The sequence below is a fragment of the Cyrtonyx montezumae genome, unplaced genomic scaffold (genome assembly GCF_038088225.1).
Source record: "Cyrtonyx montezumae isolate F1298 unplaced genomic scaffold, pur_monq_1.0 scaffold_10, whole genome shotgun sequence".
Classification (NCBI taxonomy): domain Eukaryota; kingdom Metazoa; phylum Chordata; class Aves; order Galliformes; family Odontophoridae; genus Cyrtonyx; species Cyrtonyx montezumae.
This window is the reverse complement of record NW_027071826.1, coordinates 28,230,391-28,254,228: the sequence shown is the minus strand read 5'-3', so window position 1 is coordinate 28,254,228 and position 23,838 is coordinate 28,230,391. Positions and strand designations below refer to the sequence as shown.

The window sequence follows — 23,838 nt, the reverse complement described above, 5'->3', positions numbered from 1 at the left end:
ACTGCACATCCTCTGTCCCGTACCGCCGGCAGCAGGGGGCCGGGGCCGGGGCCGACCGACAGCCACCTCCCTCGGAGCTGCCCATCCCGCGGGCTTTCCACGCGAGGCGTCTCCCTGCCGCCTCCCGCCCCGCCGGCCGCTGCCGAGCAGCCAATCACCGCGCACAGGAGCGGAGCTCGTGCGGGCCCTCACCTCCCGCAGCGCGTCGGCGGCAGTCCCACGCGGTTCCGCGGGTGGGGAGCAGCGAGGCACGCGTGTTCCCACAGGTCCGCGGCCCCCGTGGGCTGCCCTGGGAGACAGCCCGCGCCGCACGCAGCGGCGTACCAGGGGTACCTGGTAAAGTCGGCGGTTCGGAGAAAAGCGGCGCGATAGCTTCAGCACTTCCTCCTGCCGATAACATCTCCGCTGCGCTTGTCACGGGCGGCGGCTGCTCCGCTTGAGCCGCTCTCAAGCTCCTCCTGAAGCGGGACGGGGGCGATGCGCGGGGCCGCCCCGCTGTCCCCTTCGCCCCGCGGCCGCGCGGAGCCGGAGCCGCCGCAGGCATGGGAACCTTGGGCAAGAAGAGAGAAACTCAGTGAGTCGGCAGCGCGGGGGTCGGGACGGCGGGAGGGAGCGGGGTCGGGAGCAGAGCAGCAGGGCAGCACGGCGGCTCTCGCCCATCCGTGCTCTGAGAGCAGCCTGAAGGCGCGGCCGGAGCGTGCGGCTCAGCCGGGGAGGCGGTCCCGCTACCTGCGCGCCGCCGCCGACGGGACGGGAGCGGCGGGCGGCTCCTTCCCGGCCCCGGCGGCGTGCCGGGGAGCCCGGAGGGCTTGTGCCGAAAAGCCGCCGAGCGGGGATCCGAGCTAATTAATGCGCGATCGGTTTCGGATGTGTCACTCGAGGAGCGCTGCCAAGTCGGCCACAGAGGGTATTGTTGTAAACTTATTGGAGGAGGACGTGGATGGCTTTGTGCGCTGCTCGGTATTGACGTTGTTGTCAATTGTTCTCTGCTGCTGCGGCTCTGGCCGTGCCCTGCGCCGAAGAACCGCTGGAATAGAGTGAGGAGGGGTGAGGGTTAAGCTTGCAAAAAGAGAACCCTGAAAGCTAAGCAGGCCTCGCTCTTTTTTTGTATGAGAACAGGAAGTCAGCTCGCATAGCGAGGGGGGAAATCTAAAGAAAAGGGGAAGGGAGCGCAACGTTTTTTGCATAGGCAGTGTCAGATTTGCTGCAGGAGAGTTAAGTGATGGCCACCACCTTTGCAGTCAGGTCTGGGTTCTGATGGCCGTGTGGGCCATGAATGACCTTATCTACAGTTTCATGACTTTTCCAGAATGGAGATGAGTCAGAAATTTTAAGCTAAGGCCTGAAACTCACTGAGATGAGGTAGGGTCTGATCTGTCTTCATTACCCATCCGTATTTCCAAATTGACCCGGGAGTGTGGGATGTCCTCGACATCTCTGCCTGTCTGCCATAAGCACACCAGATACGTTTCTGTGCCTTTTCTTGGGACTGTCAGTTTATTAATAAAGTTTTCAGTAGTGTTCTAAGTTGTATGAAGGCTTAGGATAGCAACGTAAAGAAGCTGCAGTAACTTAGGAATGCAGTGGACTGCACGTTGACTCTGAAATAAGACTGAAGTTTCGTTGAAACAACAGCAGCTGTTGCCATTTTGTGAACAACATGGTCATGCTCTCACGTCACATTTTGAAGCAGTTCCTGTTATTTGCACGTGAACATGTATCAGAACACTGTGCTTCTTTAATATTTCATACAGAACAATGAACTTGCATGCAAACAATGAACACTTTAATATTATCTGTAAAATGTATATTCTTAAACTCGAAGACATGGCAATAGGAGCAAAGTACTGGCCTAAGATAAGGTTCTTTCTTTATTTTTTATCTCTTTTAAAGATCTAAGTGTTTAATAACGAAAGTATTAATTTGGTCATGTATGCACTTTTAAAACAATTTAATGTGAATTAATAATATAGAATGAATAGAAACTCATCAGCTTTTTTTAATTGTGAAATGGTACACTGTGAAGTTGCACTGATAATCTGGATACTTCATTTGGAATATCGCCATTAATATATCTGGCCTGACTTGTTACAATGTGTTTCTGATAATGTTGGATGATTGCTATATTTTTTTCTCCTTTAAGTTTTATGACCACACAAAGGTGTGGTGGCAGATTACTGTGTTCCTGTTTTGTGGCTTATAGCATTGGAAAGGTAACTGTCAGGCGAAGAAATAAGGTCTGAGGCAATTTGACAGACCTTTCAAGGAATGCTGTAAATATGCTCTACTATCTACATTTAGCAGGAAAAAAACCCGTCATTTACCGAACAGACTCTTTGTTATGCGTAAGCAAAGAGGGAGGGTTGTGTCTTTCACTAACATAGCTACAGGGAGTTCAGTGCCCTTTAAATCTCTTTTTCTTTTTCATGCAGTTTAAAATTTGCTGCTCACCCTTGTACTTACTTCACTATTGTGCTTTCTTCTAGGCAACCTGCCCAAGGATGCAGCCCTGCCTCTGAATCGTTACTTGAGCTGAAGCAGATTAGTCATTGTCACAGCCATTCAAATCTTACTCAAGTCACTATGGTGCCTTTGGGGCACTTAGCCAAAGGGGCGACTTTGGAAGATCTTCTTGAAACCTGCATTCAGTCTTTTGGTGAGTATCTGGAGGTTTTTGGAACGGTGTGAATATGTTTCTACGCTGGTTACTTTTAGGCTGGTTATCAGTGAATTACACTGATGCAATAACAAGGTAGAAAAAGCTCAACTGAACATGATGTATTCTGTAAGTGTTTGCATCTATTTTATGAGTTTGTGAATCTGTGTATGTACATAATACATGCTAAGAGATTAATATTGGTGTTTACCAAACCAATACTTGAAGGAACAGCAATAACAACAACAATGGCAACAAAGTAATCTTTACATTACTGCAATATGCATGCTTAATAAAAAAAAATTTGAAATGAACAGAGCTGTTTTTATAAAGTAAGTGAAGTAATACCGAATTACTTCTTACATTATCAGTATAGGTTTAAATTTGCTTCTCCATGGAGAGAAAGAGCCCAAATAAAAATTGCATCTGTATACATTTTTGAGCCTGTCAGTTATGTTTCTTTATACTGCTAAAATCATAATACACAGACAGTGATGATTACTGCCTAAACCTTATATCTTGTCTGCTTTTTCTTTTCTTTTTAATTTTAAATATGTTTATTTTTAAAATTATTAAAATATGTTAGCACTGAAGACACTCGAAAGTGTTCTTAATATTTTGCAAATAAGGCATTTGTTTGTGAACCCTCTATCTTCCAGTGTTTAGAAACACTGTCCTTCTGAAAGTCTTGTGAAGTTTTCTTGCAGAGTAGTCTTTAAATGCTAAACACACTCCAATGCTTACTCACCTCTAAAATAATTAATCTGTGTAGTTAAATAGTAACACTGAGTGCTGATCAAGTGCTGCATCAAGCAAGTACTATATAAACAATGAGTAATCTTTCACACCCATTAGAAATGCATTAATGTTAATATACTTTATATTCAGTGTGTGCAGAGAAATGCATGTCTGAGGGAAGTTAATAAAACATGCAGTTATTTCTTCCTGGCTCCTTTTCTCATTCACTTTATTATCGTAAAGAACATATCCACTGAACTGTTGTAAAGTCCCAGTTCCTAAACCAATGTTAATCTGTAGGTTTTGCTTTACTGGAAGTGAGACTAGGCATCTAAAGCTCATGTGAGATGTTTGTACAGTTATAATACTGAGAACAATATTGATTTATGTTCATGTTTTTAAGGAGGAAAAGAAAGAGAATTATAAATACAACATCTAGTAAAATTATTGTGAAGGTTGATTTCAAATTCTATATACTAAACACTGAATGGGAGACTACTGTTGACTTTGTTTTATTTTAGTAATTCTTTAATATTTGAAGTATATACATCAGCATGTGGTTTCATGTCGCTGGGCATTCATGTTTTATAAAGACTAAGTTGAGAGAAGAAGAAAATTGTCCAGTTAAGCTATATATGCACAGGAGTTTTTCTTAAGGATTTCATTCTTAAAGTGTACTGTAAATCTAAATAGGGTTTTCTTGAACTTTGACAAATGGTATGTAGGTCTCACAAAGTGAGTAGTAGTGTACCAGCACTTACAATTGTAGACTCACTAAGGACTTCCAGAGTCATGAAATGCACTGTGGGCATTTAGACTCTTTGTTGGGCAAAAAGACTAACAAGAAACAGAATAAAAAAGAATAGTTGCTGATGTAAATTGAATGATTCAGCAAGTTTGTTCCCATGCACAGTACCTAAGTAGTTATTTATCTTCCAGTATGGATAAGTGGAAGTGTGAATCTCAGATAATGAATGAAAGACTTTGCCAAAGTGTTGCAGATGATTCTAGGTTAGTCTGTAGAAAGGCAGTGTTTGTCAAGAGAGCTGAGGTAAAACAAAACCTGTACTAATGATGTCACAGTTTCATCTCACCACAGGAGGTGAGGAGTAAAAATTGGATCTTGGAATTTATGATATTGCCTCTGGGTCTACTAAAATGCTGGATAGAAGGTGGTACTAAAATGTGTTTTATTATGTTGGCCTGCGACATCAGAGGTGGATCTTGGTGGTAGTAGAGGTCGAGCCTTCCCATCAATATTCCATTTTGTTGATGTATGACAGATGGCAGCAGAGAGGCAGTCTGTCAGAATGGTGGCTGTTGTGGAAGTGCATATGAAGCAGAGGTGTGGCATTGAACTCCATGCAGAAAACAATTGCACCCATTGACATTCACTGACACTTACTGAACATTTATGCAGATCAAACAGTAGATGTGAGCACAGTAAAGTGGTGGGAGGTATGTTTCAGCAAAGACAAGCCATGTTCTGGATGGTCATGCAGATTATTACAAGTGAAGCGTGCAGGTTATTTTTGATGGCTGGCAAAAATGAATAGTCAGTGATGGTGGCTAGGTTTTGCTTTTAGAATGACCTATGTATATCTGAGAGAAAAGTGTTACACCGGTGCTTATTCAATAGCACAATTTCTATTAACAAAAATAGGAGATACTAAAAGTGTAATTTCTTCAAGTCTCATGAAAGGTTGCATCGGAATGAATAGGCTGAATCCCAAAAGATATTTGCCAAAAGTAAAGGCAATAGTAAAGCCAGGACATGAGGTGGAGCAAGAGTTCATAAAAAAACGTGATGAGATATTTAAGGCAGAAAATTCTTAGAAAGGAGCATGGGTCCTGAGATTAGTACAGAAGAATCATAGAGACTTGAAACAATTCTCAACAGTGTAAAGAGGAAAAATGTTTTTGCATAGGGCAACTATTCCAAATATTTTCTATGCATCTTGAAAGACCTTTTCAACATTACAAGTAGCTACGGGATGCTTTACAGCTATAATCTAGATTGTCAAGAAGAGCTGTGAAGTGTGATGGCCTTAGGAAAGAAAGGGAAGTGCTGCATTTAAATGGAGCCAACAATAGCATTTATAGATGAAAAAAGTGGTTATATTGAAAGAAAGAGAAGTCATAATAGGGAAAAGGAGTAAACAGATAAATTGAAGTGAGAGGAATGCATGGAGAAGAAGAGCAGTGAGTAGTGTAAGGTGCTCGAAAACACTAGAAAATGAATTGTGTAGAAGGGCTGGATTCATTGCAACCTCTCCACCAGAGAGACTGATTTTAAATAGAAAGTTATAGTGATTTAAATACAGTAAATTGGTGACAAGATGGCTAAACAAACAAAGCAATTATTAGATTTTGACTTGGAATATGACAAAATCAAGGAGAATTTTTTCTTTTCCTGGAGGAATTCTTTGCTAGTGACTGATTTCTGAGTGGAATTTTAGGTAGAACAGTAACCTCTTACATCCATCTTTTCTCTTTATGCAGTATAAAGCAACTGGAAAATAATTTACTTTTGGCTGGCAGATTATCAGTATGGCTTAATTCCCTACATTACTCCTTGTTTGTAAAGATACTTATGCTTTGTTATCAGCTTTGTTATCAAAACCAATAGAGTAAGGTCTAGCTTGCAGTTTCATGGCAGCACTGACTATTTAGTTCTAGCAGTTCAGTAGAACACGGGAAGCATACGCTCTGTAGCACAGCTTTATTCTTCTTATAGTTATAGTTAGTTCTTATAATAATCTTTGTAAAACTGTGTAAATGCATGTTGACATATACTTAGTCCAAAAAGTGTTAAAAATTGGAGAGTAAAATATTTCAGCAGTTATTTTTCACTTTGCTGGATATTTGTATCTTAACTGCTTTTTGTTAACTGTTATCTGCTAGGTATGGAAATAAAACAGTAACACTTAATCATACTTTTTACCATTGGCTAATCTCATGCTACTGTGACACTGATGTTTTGTTCAAAATTTGCCAAATACCAAGCTATATCGAAGAATTCTAATTAGAAAACAGATGCATCTTTTAAGGCAAATGCCTTTTATGTCTTTTAAGACATACAAACACCCACAGAAGAGAACTTCTGTCATTAACATTTTTTCTATAGTTTAGCCTGGGCAGTTGTTTCTTTTTGTCTCATGCTCCAGAAACTTGCAGGAGGCACAAACATGCACACGAAACCTAGGCTGAACGTTTAAGTCTCTGGTTCTCCAAAGAGTCATTAAAATTTATACACAGTTTGTTATTCTGTATTAAAATGGTGTTGATCTTTGCATGTGATTTGCTACAACATAGTTAGGAAAATCTAGTGTTGCTTGGCAATGGAAACTACATTAATGATCAATTAATGTCATTGTGGGAACAGAAGAGTAGCTGCTGTTCTGTAGAATGTTAAGTGCTATTTAGCTAACTGTTAAAGTTGATTGTGATTGTGTTAAAAGGAAAATGATTTCTTTTTTTTTAACCTGATGCCTGTAGAATTTTTTCCCTGAAGTAATGAAACTTTTCAAATGTCTTTGTGTATATTTTAAGTTCTAATTAATTAATTTGATTTCAATCTGTTCATTGTGGCTGTCCAAAGTAATGAAATAATAAAAGAAAATGCACAAAATGTATACTACTTGCTTTATAAAGAAGTCTCCCACTTACTAATACTTACCACAGGGGCATGACAGAAAATTATATCTTCAAACATCTATATTGCTGAAAAGGTGACAATTAACTTCTATTTATCAGTGTACAAAAACTTAGTAGGATGAATTATTTTCTTGTTGTATCTAAGAATGTTTCATGAATTTCAGTTTTCTTCTCCTCATTGTGTGTATGAAATAGAAGCAAGCAACAGCCTCTTGTTCTTTAGGCTTCCCTGTGCATTTTACTTTCTGTTATTTAGTTTGGTTAGTATATGCTTTAGCACAAAATCTTTCAGTATTTTGCTGTGTTTTGTCAGATACTTTTTGCATTGCATTTTTATGTCTGGGAAAGAAGTGTCTTCACTTGAAGTATTACATAGTTCAATAGATACTTGTCATAGGACAGGCTTGAAAAGACAAGATAATTTTCTAAACACGTTATCACTTTTTTACTCCATTACTGAGGTCAGAATGTGGAAGTGCAAGAGCTGGGAGAAAGCAAAGATAAGAGAGCACCCATTAGAGCCACTCAGATTAAACTTGCATTGGGGCTGACTTCAGGAATCCCCACACACTGCAGCTTTCATGCTCAAATATGTATAGAAATCACATTAAGAATTCAGTGGCTAGTGCCAGCTATATTGTGATCATTTAGTGACATACCATCATACCTTTCAAAATATGAAAATAGTCTCTGGCAGAGACTATAATGCCAGATGTCAAGAGCTTCTTTCTATGTTAAGTTTCTGTACGTAGATGTTTGATAGCATTGCATGGTGTTTAGGTACATTAAAGTTTGTAGCGAAGCTGTATTGTTTTTTCCTTTGTTCCTTGTTTTTTTGTTTTGTTTTTCAAAGCTTTTATTTTTTGGTCTATGGGCAACACAAGGGCTGTTCCATTCTCAGGATATGACAAAGACACATCCCCATCTAATGGGTTAGAAGATAGCTTGTCACATAGTCTATAAACATTAATTCCAGAAGTATATCTATGTTAGACCAGAAACTGGCACGATGACTTATGTAAGGAAGGGAAATTTGAAACAGTAAATCAGGAATATCATAGCAAGATCTGGGGTAGGAGGATGAGTCTGCAATGAAAATTAAGGCCAGAAACTGGGGCCTAATCTATCTGTAACATCTTGAGGTCTCTGAGAGGAAAGATACCTAGCGTCTGCTGGTTTGTTGTAGTTTGATTCTTTGGATGCTGCTGACTTTGTGCTTCCGCAGATCTGATGATTGCCCCAGGATCAATCATACACTTAGAATATCATTGTAAAAACACTACAGTTGTGGGATGATAAGTGCTGAGCATGCAGTTTAGTTCAGTGGTCATCTAGCAATACTGGGCTCAGAATTTTCTAGTTCCATTCTAGATGTCTCATTTGTCTTATCCACTAGTGCTTACGCTAGCACAGCAGTGTTGCCAGGCACTACACTTGAATTATTCAAGAGTTGCCTATAGCTCAAAAACTACATGTGGCTCCTCCAGTGTCATGATTCATAGCTTTTAAAAAACTTGAACACTAAAATTACAATTGGTAGGCTTTGTAGAAAAAGACTGATTAAAAAGTTCTCATTTGCCAAAATCAATACTTTAACTATACTTTAGAACAATGAAAATTAGTGCATGGAGGGGGCGTTAACATTTTACTTTGTTATACGTGCTTGATTTGAATTTCCAAGGCTAATGGAACACTTTCCACCCACATTTCACTTGGTTTCTCTTAAAGAACATTTTAATTTCTCAAAATCATCCGATTTCCCCTTGACAAGAACATTTATCCTCTTGTTTTCACTTCAAAGAATTACCCACCCAGAGCTTTCTGCAAGAGGTAGCTCTCCAAAAGCCATTTCTGAGAGAGTAATCTCTTTCCCTTGAGGTTTTTATCCCCCCCACCCCCCAGTGTTCCCTACCCTCATAGGGAGGCGTAGATTTGCTTGTGTCTTGGTCATATCTGCATTGTTAGTGAGTAGTTAGAAGAACTTTCTTTTTCTTCCTATTGTGTAGGGAGTGTGAAATAGACTTAAAGAAATATCACGTTTTTAGAATTTCTTGCAGCATCTGTTAGACTTGCTTAGGGTTCTGTTAGTAGTGCAGAAATGATCAAAAAGAAGAGCTCTATTTTAATTTTAGAGTTCTCTCTTGTACTATAAATTATTTTTATATGGCTGATAGTGTTTACAAGTGCACTGCTGCATGCTGGGGACAACCATCCTTTGTAGAATTGAAAAAAAAACCAGGAAAACTTGAAGATTCCAGCTGCACACTGCTGCATCTAAAATAATTCTTTTACCTAAGTTGTGCATCATCTTTGTAAGGTCAATTGTAACTAATATACATTGTTTCTGAAAGAAAAATATCAAGTAGAAAAAAACCCCAACAAATGAACAAAGCAAACCAACAAGAAAAAAAACCACCACCACTGCAGAATGCTATGTGGAATACTAATATAGAATACCATAGAGCAACACCAGTATAGCAACCAATGACTTTCAGCTTTGCACTTATTAAGATTGCTTGGCAATTGCCTGATTGCATTGCATTGTTCTTGATGCTAGGTTTGATAATGACTGGAAGACTTCAGATAGTACAAGAATTTTTTCATATTTTTAGTAGTTTAGTCACTGATCATGTGATATCAGTGTTCTGTGATTCACTTCTTATGCATTTCAAACTGTACACCAGATGATAGAGTTGGAAGCTAATGGTAAAGAAATGCTTATAAAATAAATGCCTATTATTTAGATCAAGGAAAAACGAGCTTCTTTCATGCAAAATTCAGCTCAGTTAAGATCTCCCAGGCATTCTTCCTGTTGCCTTATGATTACATTCGTATAATGATTCTACCTATAGAACATCTTCTAGTGAGTACATTTACAGTAAGCTTGATGCCCATTGGAACTGTGAGAAATAGGTAGTTTGCTCTTAATTTGCTCTTAATGCCTTTCTTATCAGCTTTTGAAACTTAGATTCTTCTACTCTAGAAACAAGTGATATTTCATTTATACATAAATCACATTGCAGGGAGCCACCAGTTGGATCCTGCACGAGAATGGCTGATAGACCTAGGTTAAAATGGTCTTATTCATGCGTCTTCTGATTCTCACATATAAAATGGAACTTCAGTAAATGTAACTTCTAGTGATCTTACATTACCGTATAAATAATAAAATATTCACTCCTCTGTTTCTTCGTATTCTCATGCACATAGTTAAAGACCGAAAAAGTATATTGGGCTCCTACTTATTCTTTGCTTCAGGGAACTTTTAGTAAAGCATCTTAAGGGCATTTTACAGAAGGAAAAAAAATGTAACTTGTGGACTGTTATATTTTTCTGTAGTGAAACAAATCTAAAGCTTATGCAGTATTTTGCAGCACTCTGTTAAGGTAAACTGACTAACTGAAACACACCCATGATACTTTATTTAGTGTTCACTCCAGTTTTTGCTAAGCAGAATATGTAGTTAGAAACAGATATACAAACGGAAATCAAAATGAGTCTCAAACTTTAAAAAAAAAAACAAACAAGAAAACCAACAAACCCCTTGGAGATTCAAGAGAATGCTGTAGAGGTGTTTAGAGAGAAACTCCCAAGAGTCAGGAAAACCCCCACAATTACCTTCCCAGTTTGCAAAAAGATAGTTTACTAAAACTTTCGTAACTTCCTTACATACAGTTATGGTTAGCAGGTTAGTTCTCTGAAAAGAAGCTGCCTGCTGGTCAGTGACAGTTTTGAAACTGAAACTGAGCTTGAGTCTGTTCTCACTGAAGGACAATTTTTAGCACTTTTACTGAATTAATATTTTATGAAATACAAATAGAAGAATCAGACCCAACATTTTTCTCTTTACTAACGTTATTCAATAATGGTGTACTCACCTAAAAAGCATTTCTTTTATAGACATGGCAGGAAGGTCACACAAAAGTTATCAAACATTTAACATTTTTAAAATCATCTGCTCCTACAATCCCATACAGGATTCCTACTTTGTACTGAGCTGTACTGGGAACTGTTAAGACTTTTGTCTGTAGTGTGTATTTTATTTTTTTAGTGCATCACAAACACAAAGCTTTTCTTAGTGCAGATCATCACTGGTGTGGGTAGGAATAGATAGCAAAAAAATTAGTACTGTTTCATTATGTGCAAAATAAATACTCTATTGTAACAACATGCACCTCTGCTGCGAGGTAGTAAGAGCTGGATGTTTTAAAGCATAAATTCACTTCTGTTGGATGAGAAAATTACGTGTGTTGATCTAGTCACTAATACTAGGTAGAACATGCTGTTTTTCTTTCCATATCTCTACAATACAGAAAAAAATATTAAAAAAGAATAATTAAAAAGACAACTTCACTTGGTAGCACAATGCCACGTGGTATCTATGGTAGAAGCATGAAACATGTGCAGAGGAGAGACTTAAGATATTAAGTTATTTATTGTCTTTGTCAGCTGGAGATGATCTATATTGAACACTTCAGAAAAGCAGGTGATTTAACTATATACACACTTAATAGAACATGAGCAAATAACCATTTTGGCTTTCAAGTTAAGGATATAATAGAGCCACTTTTTTGGTTAAATAAAATCTGTAGGATGAAGGACTGGAGCCTATGTGGTGTTCCGCTACATCAGAAGAAGGGCAGCAAGCAGGGACAGGAAGGTGATTGTCCCTCTCTACTCTGCCCTTGTGAGGCCCCATTTGGAGTACTGCACCCAGATCTGGGGCCTCCAGTACAGGAAAGATATAGAGCTGTTGGAGATGGTCCAGAAGAGGGCCACAAAGGTGATCAGAGGGCTGGAGCACCTCCCCCATGAATGCAAGCTGAGGGAATTGGGCTTGTTCAGCCTGGAGAAGAGGAGGTTGCAAGGAGACCTCATTGCAGCATTCCAATATTTAAAAGGGGACTGTAAACAGGATGGGAACCAACTTTTAAATTGCATCTAGCAATAGGACAACGGGGAATTGTTTTAAGCTCAAGGAGAGAAAGTTTACATTGGATACCAGGGGGAAGTTCTTCACAGAGCAAGTAGTGATGTACTGGAACAGGCTGCCCAAAGAAGCTGTAGATGCTCCATCCCTGGAGGAGCTCAGGACCAGGTTGGATGGAGCACTGGGCAACCTGGTCTAGTACCAGATCTGGAGGTTGATGGCCCTGCCCGTGGCAGGGGGTTTGGAAATTTGTGATCCTTGGGGTCCCTTCCAACCCAAGCCCTTCTACAATTCTACTTCGTAAAAATTGGTACAGACCTCCATGTGCTAGACCTAAAAGAATGTTAGCCTTCTTAAGGACACTTGGAATAAGAAGCTAAATTCTAAAGGATTTAATATACATTGATTCCTGGTGTCCCAGCCTTCCTTTGCAAATTCCCCAATTCACTGGCAAAACTTACTATTTCATCCTCAGTGCCCTGATACATAGTAGCTGTTCTAATGCCTGGGCTATTTATATTCCATTAAGAACAGAAAGACCCTATAAGTAATAAGTGAAATTAAGCAAGTACACGAATAAGGAATGTGTAAACTTTGGTTTCTGCTATAAAACGAAGAACTTTTAATAAAAGTCAAGGCAGCTGAAGAACTTTTTTGAAGTGTGATCTAGATGCCTATTCACCAACGTCAATTTTTATTTCATATTGATCTATTACTTGAACGTCTGTATTACAAAGCTAACACTTTGTTAGTTTACTTTTTTCTTTTTTTGAGATTGCTGGTCAGTATTCTAGTTACTCAGCTCTCTTAATCTGCCTGCATTTTCTTACATCACTGCCTAAGAGCCAAGATCCATCTGCTTTCCAGTATAAATGACAGCCTGTTTCCTTCTTAACCTTACAAAGAACAATGGGTAGAGAATAGGGGACTTTGTGGGAAACTGTATTTATACAGTTCAAAATGATTATAATCAATGCTAAGTATTTAACTACTGATTCCTTGAAAGGAAAATAGTGCATAGTGTAGTTCTTAGACATTGCTACCAAAATTTTAGACTTTTAAGGATGTGTCTGTGGTTGATAACAGAACTTGTATGCTCTTCATATCATCTTATTTGAACCACATACTAAGCTGATTGCTCTGATTGCTTTGTATTTCTTGAGTAGTGAATGCACTGTATGATTGTGAAACTCAGCTAATATGTGAAAACAAATCTGGAATGACTGCTAAAGAGTATACATCTGCAACTGCTCTTGTCACTACTGAAAGTAGAGAAGAACACTACAGAGATTAGTCTCCCGGAATTTTATGATTTATTATTGCCACAGGTACAGGACAGTTTGGCTGTTATAGTTTGAAAGCTCAGTCTTAAATTCTGCATTGATAGTAACTGTTTATACAAAGTTTTCCATTCCAAATTGGAGTCAAATAGTGCAATTCTCTTAATTCTCCACAGCTTTCTCCCTGTCAGTTTATTAGACTGAGGCTATAAACAGAATTGCCTCTTATGATGTAGGTGTAATTACAGAAAGTACATTCAGAAAGTACATTCAGAAAGTGGTCTCTCACATTCACCACTGATGACCTAGTATACAGTTTCTGCTCTTGGCATAATGCTGCTGAGTGGGTTAGTACCAGAATCTACTGATCAGGAATTTTCCACTTGTCGTTCCTGAGGGACTGCCACATTGATTTTCCTGTAAACCATTGTACAACTTATTCTAGAATATCTTCATCAGATGCATGGTAGATACCAAACATGTCCTCTGCTCTTAAGGGTTCAAACTGAGAGATTAAACAGTAACTTGTAAACTACAGGCTTAGGTCATTCTAAATCACCTTCCTACCAAACTACATACACGCTACATGAAGTCTGCTTGATGATGGAAATATAGAGCTCTCTAGATAACTGAATATGTAGAAGGGAGACATCCAGATTGATGCAGGGCAGCCGTGCAAACCTAGCACTCGGCTGATAGATTTCACACTGTGGCCAATCAGCCTGGATTCTGGCACAGCATACTCTGTGTTACCCACTGTAAGCATGGGTGAGACATTATAGCATTGATGAGACATTATAGCATTGATAAAGACAAGAGAATGCTTGCTTCCAGAGGAGAGTATTGTGGAGTGAGTAGTAGGAGATAGATCAAGAGGAAATTGGGCTTTATTATTTCTACCACAGATCTAATGTACTGTTTGACAGGAAAGGCCTTGGCTTTGGAGTCCTCTTCACATGTGGTACCTGTCTGTATGAGGACATGGAAATTTTTGCTTAGTGCCTAGATTACATTGTTTTGTGCCTGGGCTAAGTTTAATATTCCTTTTTGCTGTGTCACGCAGTCTAAAAACATTTTTTCTTCCTCTCTAGTAGCAGATGCTACTTCATATGCTGCAGATCTGTTTCATCTGCCTCTTCCTTTTTGTGTTATCATGTATTGCTTCTACATGCTGTTCTTGTTTCAATTGGTAACTACATTTGTCTTAGAGGACAAAAATATTTAAAAGTAGTGCAAAAAGGTAAATTTTGAAAGGACAGGTAACTGTAAATAGAATTACATATTTTGTCTCAGGGCAGTCTGTGCAAAACCAGCATTTGTTAATATTAACACACCAGTAGTTAAAGCGTGTAAGAGAAATGGAAACTTCGTAAAACATTGATACATTTGATGTCCTTGATCTTTTCCACGTATGGGAAAAAGCATCCACAAAGCCCACAGGAGAGTTAATACTCTATAAGCCTCGTTCAAGTGAAATCCTTGTAACATGAAGTTCAGAGAAATGCATTAGGATGTTTAGGGCCACCACTGAGAACATTCATTGGTTAACTCCTGAAACTGCATTCACTATACCCCACTCCATGCATTTCTATATGTGTATTTACTTTAGGGATATACGTCTGCTGTACAAAAATAACTTTATAGTCACTTAAGAATATCTCCATTCCAAGGAGTTCAATCATGCCACTGACTGATATGGATCAGTATCCTAATTCCTTTGCAACTCAATTCATTGATTTAATTCATACGTTACATCAATCTGATCATTATGTATAGTTACCTGAATATTTTGATGGCTTTGTCTCAAAAACAGTTCACTATTCATCAAAAATAAAAGAGACCTGCTAAGTTAGTAACTACCATCCTCCAAATAGCATAGACGAACAGGCCTGCTTAGAATTAGGATTCTGAAAAGGCCTCTTGCATGTTTATGAAGTTATATGATATTCTATTACAAATACTCTTTTTTTTTTCCCCCCTCACAGATTTGGAAGGAAATTCTTACCAGAACAACCAGCTGCTGAAGATGATTCTGACTATGCATCAGTTCATCATTTCCTCTGCAGATATGCTTCAGAAACTCAGTGATCTATATCCTTTGCAATATTCACCTGCCCCTAAGGTAAAATTTAGATATACTTGACAACTGTAATATAGGTAAGTAGAGGATATTTAATATAGAGATGTATTAATTTTCTGCTAATGAAGCAATAGACCTGATCTTTACATTTTTTGTGTGTGTGCACAGCATGGATTTTATTTGTTTCAGGGGATGTGTCTGGTTTAGCTTACGATGCACATAGATTGAGATGAAATTCCAGTTCAAATTTTTAATTATGTTAAATCATCCTCAATTGTCTGAGGAGGGAATATCTAACAGGTGTTAGATTAATATATGTACCTCAATTAGACACTGAAAACCTGGGCCTGTTACGGACTACTGTTTTTCTATCCTCATTAGAAGTACAAGAGCAAAGCACAAAAGCATAGTTTTAATAATATTCTAATGTTACCAGCTGAAGATGACAATTCTCAACAAGTACTATTTCTCATGCACTCAATTATAATCTATTTAAATCATTTTTTTCCTCCTGATTTGATGCTATTATGAGGTGAACTGCCTGGACTCATATAAATGTGGTTTTCCTTAACATTTTCTACCTATCTTAGTGCTTTAGAGAAGAAATCTTCTGTGCTGTGTGTAAAAATATGCTATTTTGTGAGGTAAGAATACTCTTGCTTGGTAGCCGTTAGACAGCAGCTGTCCCTGTATCATACAGAAGGATGCTTTTACACACCTTAAGATTACACCAAAAAGAGAAAGTTGCATTCCTTCAGCTTTTCAAAGTTCACTGTAGCAGCGTTACAAAACGTGACTCAAGCTGTCTCACACAGATCCACTGAGGTCAATGTATGAATTATTGGGTCACACTTCTGAACTGATTCTATATGAATCTTTTCCTTAAACACCAGTAAGAACTGACAGTGCTCAGAAATCAGTAGCATTACATCTATTTTTTTTTTAAATAGGCTTATATAATATTAAAGTAGCTGCAATATCCCACTTGAATATTAAACAAATTTTGTGTAATTTTCCCAAGTAACTGTCCTTAGTCACTTGCAGTGATCACTGATCATTTTTATTGAACACAAAGTTTGAAATCCTAATTTAGAGAAAACAAAAGAGTAGAAATATGCTTAGCAATAAAAGTGGGGGTAGCTGTTGCTTGAATAATGACTGGGCTTCAATCTGCTTGTAAGGAAGTACTGAGTGATTGCCTTTGCATCTCCTATTTGGTGGTGGGTTTTCTGTTCGATTGCTTTGGGGTTTTGTTCTTTTCTCTCTTTCATTTAGAGATTAAATCTTTATCTTGGCTCACAAGGTTTTTGTTTTTAGTTTTTTTTTTCTCCCCAGTCCCACTTCAGGAGGAAAGGAGTGAGTAAGCAGCTAGGTCAGCATTTAGTATCTAGCCTAGAGTCAACATATCACACTGGGTGACAGGTTACATGTGGGAACTGAAATATGAAATACGACAGAATTAATTTGAATGCCTAACAGAAAAATATAGTCCTCAAAATATTTTATGCACGTGAGACTGAATCACTAGTAAGCAAGTATTTAAATAGTATCTTATTTTTCATTTAATAGTTAAAATTCTGACTAGCATAGTGCATTTTCAGGCAGAATAACTTCAGGTTTTAAAGGAATATGAAAATTATATACAAGCTCATGAAAATAATCAGCATACATATCTAAATTTTGTGTAAATCTATATATTTTAATATTGAATTTAATGCAAGTGCTATAGTACTACACAGAATTAGGCTAAGTACTTATTTATTTTTTTTTAATACAGTATAAAAAAAGAAGTACCCTAACAAGAACATTTAAAAGCAAGGTTTTTCCCCTGAAGCTTGTCAGGAAGAAATAAAATCATAAGCAATTATCTGAGTTTCAGCCTTACTTGTGGAAAAGCAAAATACGTACTTATTTTTCCATTGTATAATAGGTATTGGATTACAGAGTTCTGGGTTATGTTCAAAATGGACTCTAAGCTATCAACAACTATGGAGGCATTTCAAGAACTGGTTAAAGCTAATGGGGAAGAGTTTCACTGTCGTCTAATCGATACAACTCAAATGTGAGTGCTGAAGTTTCAATATAGTTGGAAAACAAAGTTTTGCTCCAGATTTCCTTTATTCAAATATAACATCTTTGTAGTATAATAGGACAATGATACCACAGTGGGTTAATTTTAGTCTACCGTAAGTTGTAACTTATTAATGCATGAACTCTTCTCTAAGAGATTTTATCGTCTATGTATAATCCTTTCAGGAATGGGCTAGGTTATGCTGGACTGTTTTGTAGACTTTGTGCTGATTCCCTATGCTAGTTGAGTTTTATTATACCTAGGGAACCTTATTGACTCAGTCAGTGAGTACGTTTTGATTGAACAGAGGAAGTACTTTTGCATTTTTAATGCCAATTGTATGTTAAAAGATACAGTTTACTATGTCATCAGAATCTTATGTAATTCTTAGTCATGAACTCATTTACACTGTGAAGTACAGTACTGTCTTGGGAAAAGAACCTTCCTTATATGAGTGATAACTGTGGAACTGTTTAGCTTTGAATTCATGCTTTGATTGGACGTATACAAGTAAAAGCAAAACTGAACTTTGTATACATTTCATATCTGTTTATGAAAGATATGATGGATCAAATCTGTGTAGGGAGAAAGCTCATATGCTGAGCCAGGTCAATGAACTCTTAAGAACTATTAAAGGGAATGTTTATTGGTCAGTAGACCAAAGTTAGGGAAAGCAATTCTGGAAGTACAGTATATGATCTTGTGCTGTTTAGCAATGTAGCTTTATATTCATGTAGCACCTAAATACAATAACAAATTATGTTTTGTCATATAGTCTGTAACATATGAAAGATACTTGCCATTTAAAAAACATCTAAATAATAAATTTAATGCAGTACAGCGTGAAAATATTATGCAAGTTTTAAATTAGGAAGATAATAAATTATCCTCTGAAGATGAAGCTTTTAAGATAATTCTCTCAAAATTTCTCTAAAAGAAATTCCAGGGACTGGTCTAGAAAGCTGACACAGCGTGTAAAAGCTAACAGCAGTAAGAAACGGAAAGTTTCACTCCTTTTTGATCATCTTGAGCCAGAAGAGCTGTCAGACCATCTTACCTATCTTGAATTTAAGTCTTTCAGAAGAATTTCAGTAAGTGTTTTATTTTATTTTAAATGAAAATGTGAAGGAGATAGGAATGATGGGAGAGAAGTAGTGTTACAGGATTAACTCTGAGGTGCAAGCACTTTGACATACTGATGAAATTATTGCAGTGGAGAGCTGGCAAGGTCAAGGGCAGCTACAGAATCAGATGGAAAAACTTGTCTGTGTATCCACACAACTGAATGAAATAGATAAGGCCTGTTTCTTTGGCCCTGAGATCAAGCAGAAAAAGCACAGCTCAGCTTATTTCTGTATGACTCTAGTTCTGTAGTTTCTGTTGTACAGAAGACACTGATGCATGCTCTGTGTTGAGAATGTTCCTTGGTCTGTGCTATACCCAAACCACCATATCCAGCAATTGCTGAGAGAGGTAATGGCATGAGCTAATTGGTTTTTTTTTTGTTGTTGTTCGTTTGTTTTTGCTAACAATTATGTGTATTAACTGATACATGTCATGTCTTTGTTCATGCTTTTTTTTTTTGTTTTACTAGACTGAAACTGGCCAGTGATACTCATTCTGACTACCTTCACTTTTGTTACAGGAAGCTCAGAGAGGGTGCAATTATAGAACATATTAGGTAACTACACAACAGAGCGAGGGAAGGGGCCTTTGGGGAAGTGGAATAAACAATTTGGACTATGGAATAATCTGTTTTTACTATAAAAAGTGGTGTAATTGGGTAAAACAAAAAAAACCCTTAGATCAGCAAGCAGGCTCAAGTAGGGTAAAGGAAGCCTGGAAAGCTCCTAGAAAGCCAGCTTTCTGTGGCAGTAGGAAACATCAACGCAGTATTCTCACGCAATGGCTAAGCATTTTTCTGCATAGGTTCATTAGGTTGGAAAGGACCTACAAGATCATCTAGTCCAACCATCCTCCTATCACCATCCCTACCCACTAAACCACTTAAATCCCTTAGCTCCTCATCTAAATGCTTTCTGAACAGAGTTGGTGCCTCAACCACCTCCCTAGGCAGGCCATTCCAGTGCCTGACCACTCTTTCAGAGAAAAGATGTTTGACTTTGCATGGTTGACATAAACTGCTGCCTGTAGATAATGCTAACATTGAAAGCTCATGCAACTCCCATCACCTTCAAAACATTATGCAAACAATTACTAATGAGTATAACAGGTATGACTGCAATCAGTTTGATATTTGTCTTAGCATTCCAACTATTAAACGCCAGCATACATTTTAGTATAAATAGAATTTTCTTAAACCTCAGATCAGAAGACAGTGTGCATTAATAAAGAGTTATACTGTACAAAGAGTTAACAATAATTCATGATATGTGAAGCCATAGAATCCTTTCTGAATCTAGCTTGGCAGCATATACCAGGAGGGAGACTACAAATGGCTTGTTGTCAGTCATTGGAATAACTACTCACAGGCTCAGTTATTTGAAAGTCAGAAAGGGATAGCTGATCCTCTAAATATATACAGCCCATAGCAAAATCTTCCATGAAATACCATGTCTCTTCCAGCAAAAGAAGTGCAGGGTGCTATTCACAAAGTAACGGCTGCAAGTACAAGCATATGTGCAAAGCATTTTAACATAAAGCTGTAACATGCAGGGAGCCTAAGCTGTTCATTCAGATTCTGCTTTACAATTGAGGATTTTTAATTAGCCATTGCAATATCACTCTTGCATTATTTAAGTAACTGGACTTCTTCACTGTATCAGCTGCTAATAACCCGGTTACATCTAAGCACTCTAATAAAATTTCAAGGAAACAGTGCAAAAATTTAAGTACTATATGTGAATTTGTTCATCACTAGGAAAAAAAAAGATCATTTTCCAAATGAGAGAGAGTTACTGAGAACAAAATCTAGTCAAACTATAGTTGTACTGAAATGGCTATGAGGTTGATAATTATGTAGTCAGATACTGAATAATTATCATACAGTGTAGTTGCTTAAATTTCAACATCCAGCCAAATCTGGCTGTAGTTCAGAATTCAAACAATAACTGTAAGCACTGTGAAATCTTAGAGACAGCTCTACCAATTATTTCCTTACTGCTCTTATGAATTATAAGATTTTCAATTTAGTAAGAGGATTAATCCAGGTATCTGCTGTCATCTGACTTCTTAAGGTGTTTCTAGTACTTAGTAGATGAGCAGAGGAATAGCAAGCAAGAACCAAATAGCAGTTTTACCACTAGTGATTATTTCCTTAAGTATCAATGCCACTCAGTATCTTTAAGGTGAACAAATATAACATGTATCTACTATAACTATCAAAGTTTTGTTAAGATGTCAATGTTATTGTCCATAGTGAAATATATACAAAACTCCAACCATATTTCCTGGTTATTCACTTTTTTTTTTTTGGTGAATAATTGCTCATAGATAAATCAAGACACTGCATCAATTAAAAACAAAACAAACATTACTTCTTTGATCTTAATGGGAAGAATGGCTTCAAAAATAAATATCGGTAGTTTGTCACACACAGACGTTCCCTAAATGATTCTTAGTCACTCTGGTTAAATAAGAGAATTCCATGAGATGCATCAAAACATTGAATATCTCTTAATGAATCTAATGTCAATTTCATGTAAATCTGATAGAACTTGTTTTGTTTCACTAGAATAGTTTAATCCAGAAGTGCTATATTTTTAATTTATATATCTATAACTTCAGATATCACTGAATTACCAGATTATGCTTAAAAATATGTTTAGTCTTCCTCATGGAGAGCTAGATTCAGTGGATCTGTGGAGCTAGTGACATAGAAAAAAAAACCAGTTTGCTCAGCCTAGTGTTATAGGGGCCAAGGCTCGTGAGATATGCATGATGTAAATGATGCAATACAAATTATGGAGAAACGTTTCTTTTTCATAAATTTAATTACTATGAACTTTCTGCTTTGAAAAGAACAAAGCTTTGATAAAGGAGAGATTTCAGGCTTACAAACATGTAAGGTGCAATAGTTATCTTTGTTCTTCAGTATTTTATTTGTATTTGCATACAGACCATGAGATAGATTAACTTTTTTTTTTTTTTTTGAGTTCTCAGATTATCAAAGCTACATTGTGAATAGCTGCGTGAAAGAGAATCCAACAATGGAAAGATCAATTGCTCTTTGCAATGGGATCTCTCAATGGGTACAGCTAATGGTTCTCAGTAGACCAACACCACAACTTCGAGCTGAAGTATTTATCAAGTTCATTCATGTTGCACAGGTCAGTTAAGTTTTGACACACAATACTTAAACAGTCCCTTAGTTTCTTTTCCCACATCAAGAAAGACAACTGAGAACAGGGAGTTAGCAGCAATCTTTCATTCCATACGTATAGCACACGCATTTGTGCAGTGCTGTGATCTTATACAAGGCATTCAGATCTTACATTGTAAGGACAGGCAGCAGCAGATATAGTTGCATCTAGCCAGCTTCACAGCACCAAAGAAAATTAGAGGTCACAGTCTAGTAATAATAAATAGCTTACCTCCTTCCATGATGAGGGCTCACTAGAAACTCCCAAAGAAGATAACCTCCAAGTAGAAATGCTTTCCTTCTGGCTGCCAGCCCTTAAATGAAGTCAGGGAGGGTCCACCACTTCTTCTCACACAAGTGAATTTCTTGCACCTGTGCTCCCAGGGCTGGCCATCCTCCCTCACCAGGTGCTCAGTCCCTGTTTTCTGGCTGTGATCTACTGGTTCCCATAAACACAGTATTTTCAGTGCACAATGGCTTTCTCATACCCGCTCTGAAGAATATATTTCCACTGAAAAATGAGATTTATGTATTTTTTAAAATCAGCTTATGAAATGCCAACCTGAAAATACCTATCATTCCAATGTATGAACAGCTGTGATGACTGACCATAAGTAGAACTACTTTGACTTGTGCTTAATGTGATAGAAGCAAAGCTATTTTTCTGTTGATATCTTTTGCATACTAATCCATCTGCAGCCATAAACAAGAAAATAGACAGTACTGTTGCAGACTGTGTGAAGAGGGAGAAATACCGAGGAGTCTCTGAAGACATACTGTATATGCAGAATTGTTGTCATTTAATAACAGTAGAACAAGTAAATGTTACATGCACTGATTTCAATACCAAAGTGAATGAAGTCAGATGGATTTTGGCACAAAATTTGAAAGACCTCGGTCCTGAATAATAGAGGAAAAGTAGAATTTGGATGTATGTATCTTAAAGCTTTCAATAATAAATACTGCTTGTTTGTATGTCAACACAGAAGCTTCACCAGTTGCAGAATTTCAATACATTAATGGCAGTGATAGGAGGTCTCTGTCACAGTTCCATTTCCAGACTCAAGGAAACAAGCTCATGTGTTCCTCATGATGTAATTAAGGTTGGTATTGTAACTTTTACAAATCAGGTAATTTTAAACTTTTCTTTTGTCACCACACACAAAAATAAACAAGCTTACTTTGTCAGACATGAGAGTGGAAGGAAAAAAAGGAAGACTTCTTCCATTCCTGGATCTTTTTTGTCACTTCATCTTTACAAACATCAGTTACTCCTACAATTTCAACCTCTCCTTTATAGATTTGTAGAGCTTCCTCAAGGTTTCTGTTTAATATTTGGATATGAGAATACTTGTTTTCTTTTACAAGCAATAGTACAGAATAGCATTCAAATGCAAAAGCAAACAGTTAGAACATTTAAGAAAAAAACTTTTAGTGTCCATAGCAACAGTGACTATCTTGAGACTATAAAATGAAAGCACAGGCCTCTACACTTTAATACTGCAAAGACCAGTTTTGTTTATCTGATCTTTCCCCATAATAGACTTTATCAAGTCAGGTATGAACAGATTTAGCCATAAGACACACATGTGGTGGTAATTTTACTGAGATTCTAGTTACTAAAACTAATAAGAAAAGGTTTCTTTTTTTAAAGCAATTAAATAGTCTAAATTATTTGCTCCTTAATACACTTTATCTTACTTCTGCCTGAAGGATTTCATGTGGGCATCTAAAGAACCTGCTTTGATCACAGTGTATTTAAACAGGTTTCATGAACACTGCATGTCTGTAATACAGAGCTGAAATATCACCTTCCACTGATAACAGTTGCAGCTCTCAAGATCCATTGATCCAGTTTAGCAGGCTTATTTTAAAAGCATGTTTTTTGTTGCTGTTGTTTATACAAAAGCTCCATACCATGAGGAGTAAACATGTACTCACCATTTGAAAAATGTTTTGCATCTTTTTATACAAGCATTAATAAAAACTAGGAAAATAAAGGCTAGTAAGCAGTGGCTTTACTTTTCAAAGTTTACTTAAAAATTTAACTAAAAGGACTGATTCATGAAGGTTAAAAAATGAGTGGACAGACAGGAACAAAGAAA

At 37.5% G+C, this 23,838-nt stretch overlaps 1 protein-coding gene across 2 annotated transcripts in view; it reads left to right on the top strand.

The window, feature by feature from the left end:
• Positions 1–299: 299 nt before the first annotated feature.
• The window catches only part of RASGRP1 (RAS guanyl releasing protein 1), a 35,565-nt gene continuing 12,026 nt past the window's right edge, over positions 300–23,838 (top strand). For both annotated transcript variants that reach the window (XR_010623316.1, XM_065754117.1), the window contains exons 1-8: positions 300–574; positions 2,487–2,656; positions 15,247–15,352; positions 15,923–15,985; positions 17,272–17,403; positions 18,350–18,503; positions 21,528–21,701; positions 22,720–22,836. Coding sequence is in view for 1 of the 2 variants with exons in the window: in XM_065754117.1 (XP_065610189.1) it covers positions 543–574; positions 2,487–2,656; positions 15,247–15,352; positions 15,923–15,985; positions 17,272–17,403; positions 18,350–18,503; positions 21,528–21,701; positions 22,720–22,836 (948 nt within the window). In the remaining variant the exon portion in view is untranslated. The remainder of the gene's footprint in view (positions 575–2,486; positions 2,657–15,246; positions 15,353–15,922; positions 15,986–17,271; positions 17,404–18,349; positions 18,504–21,527; positions 21,702–22,719; positions 22,837–23,838) is intronic.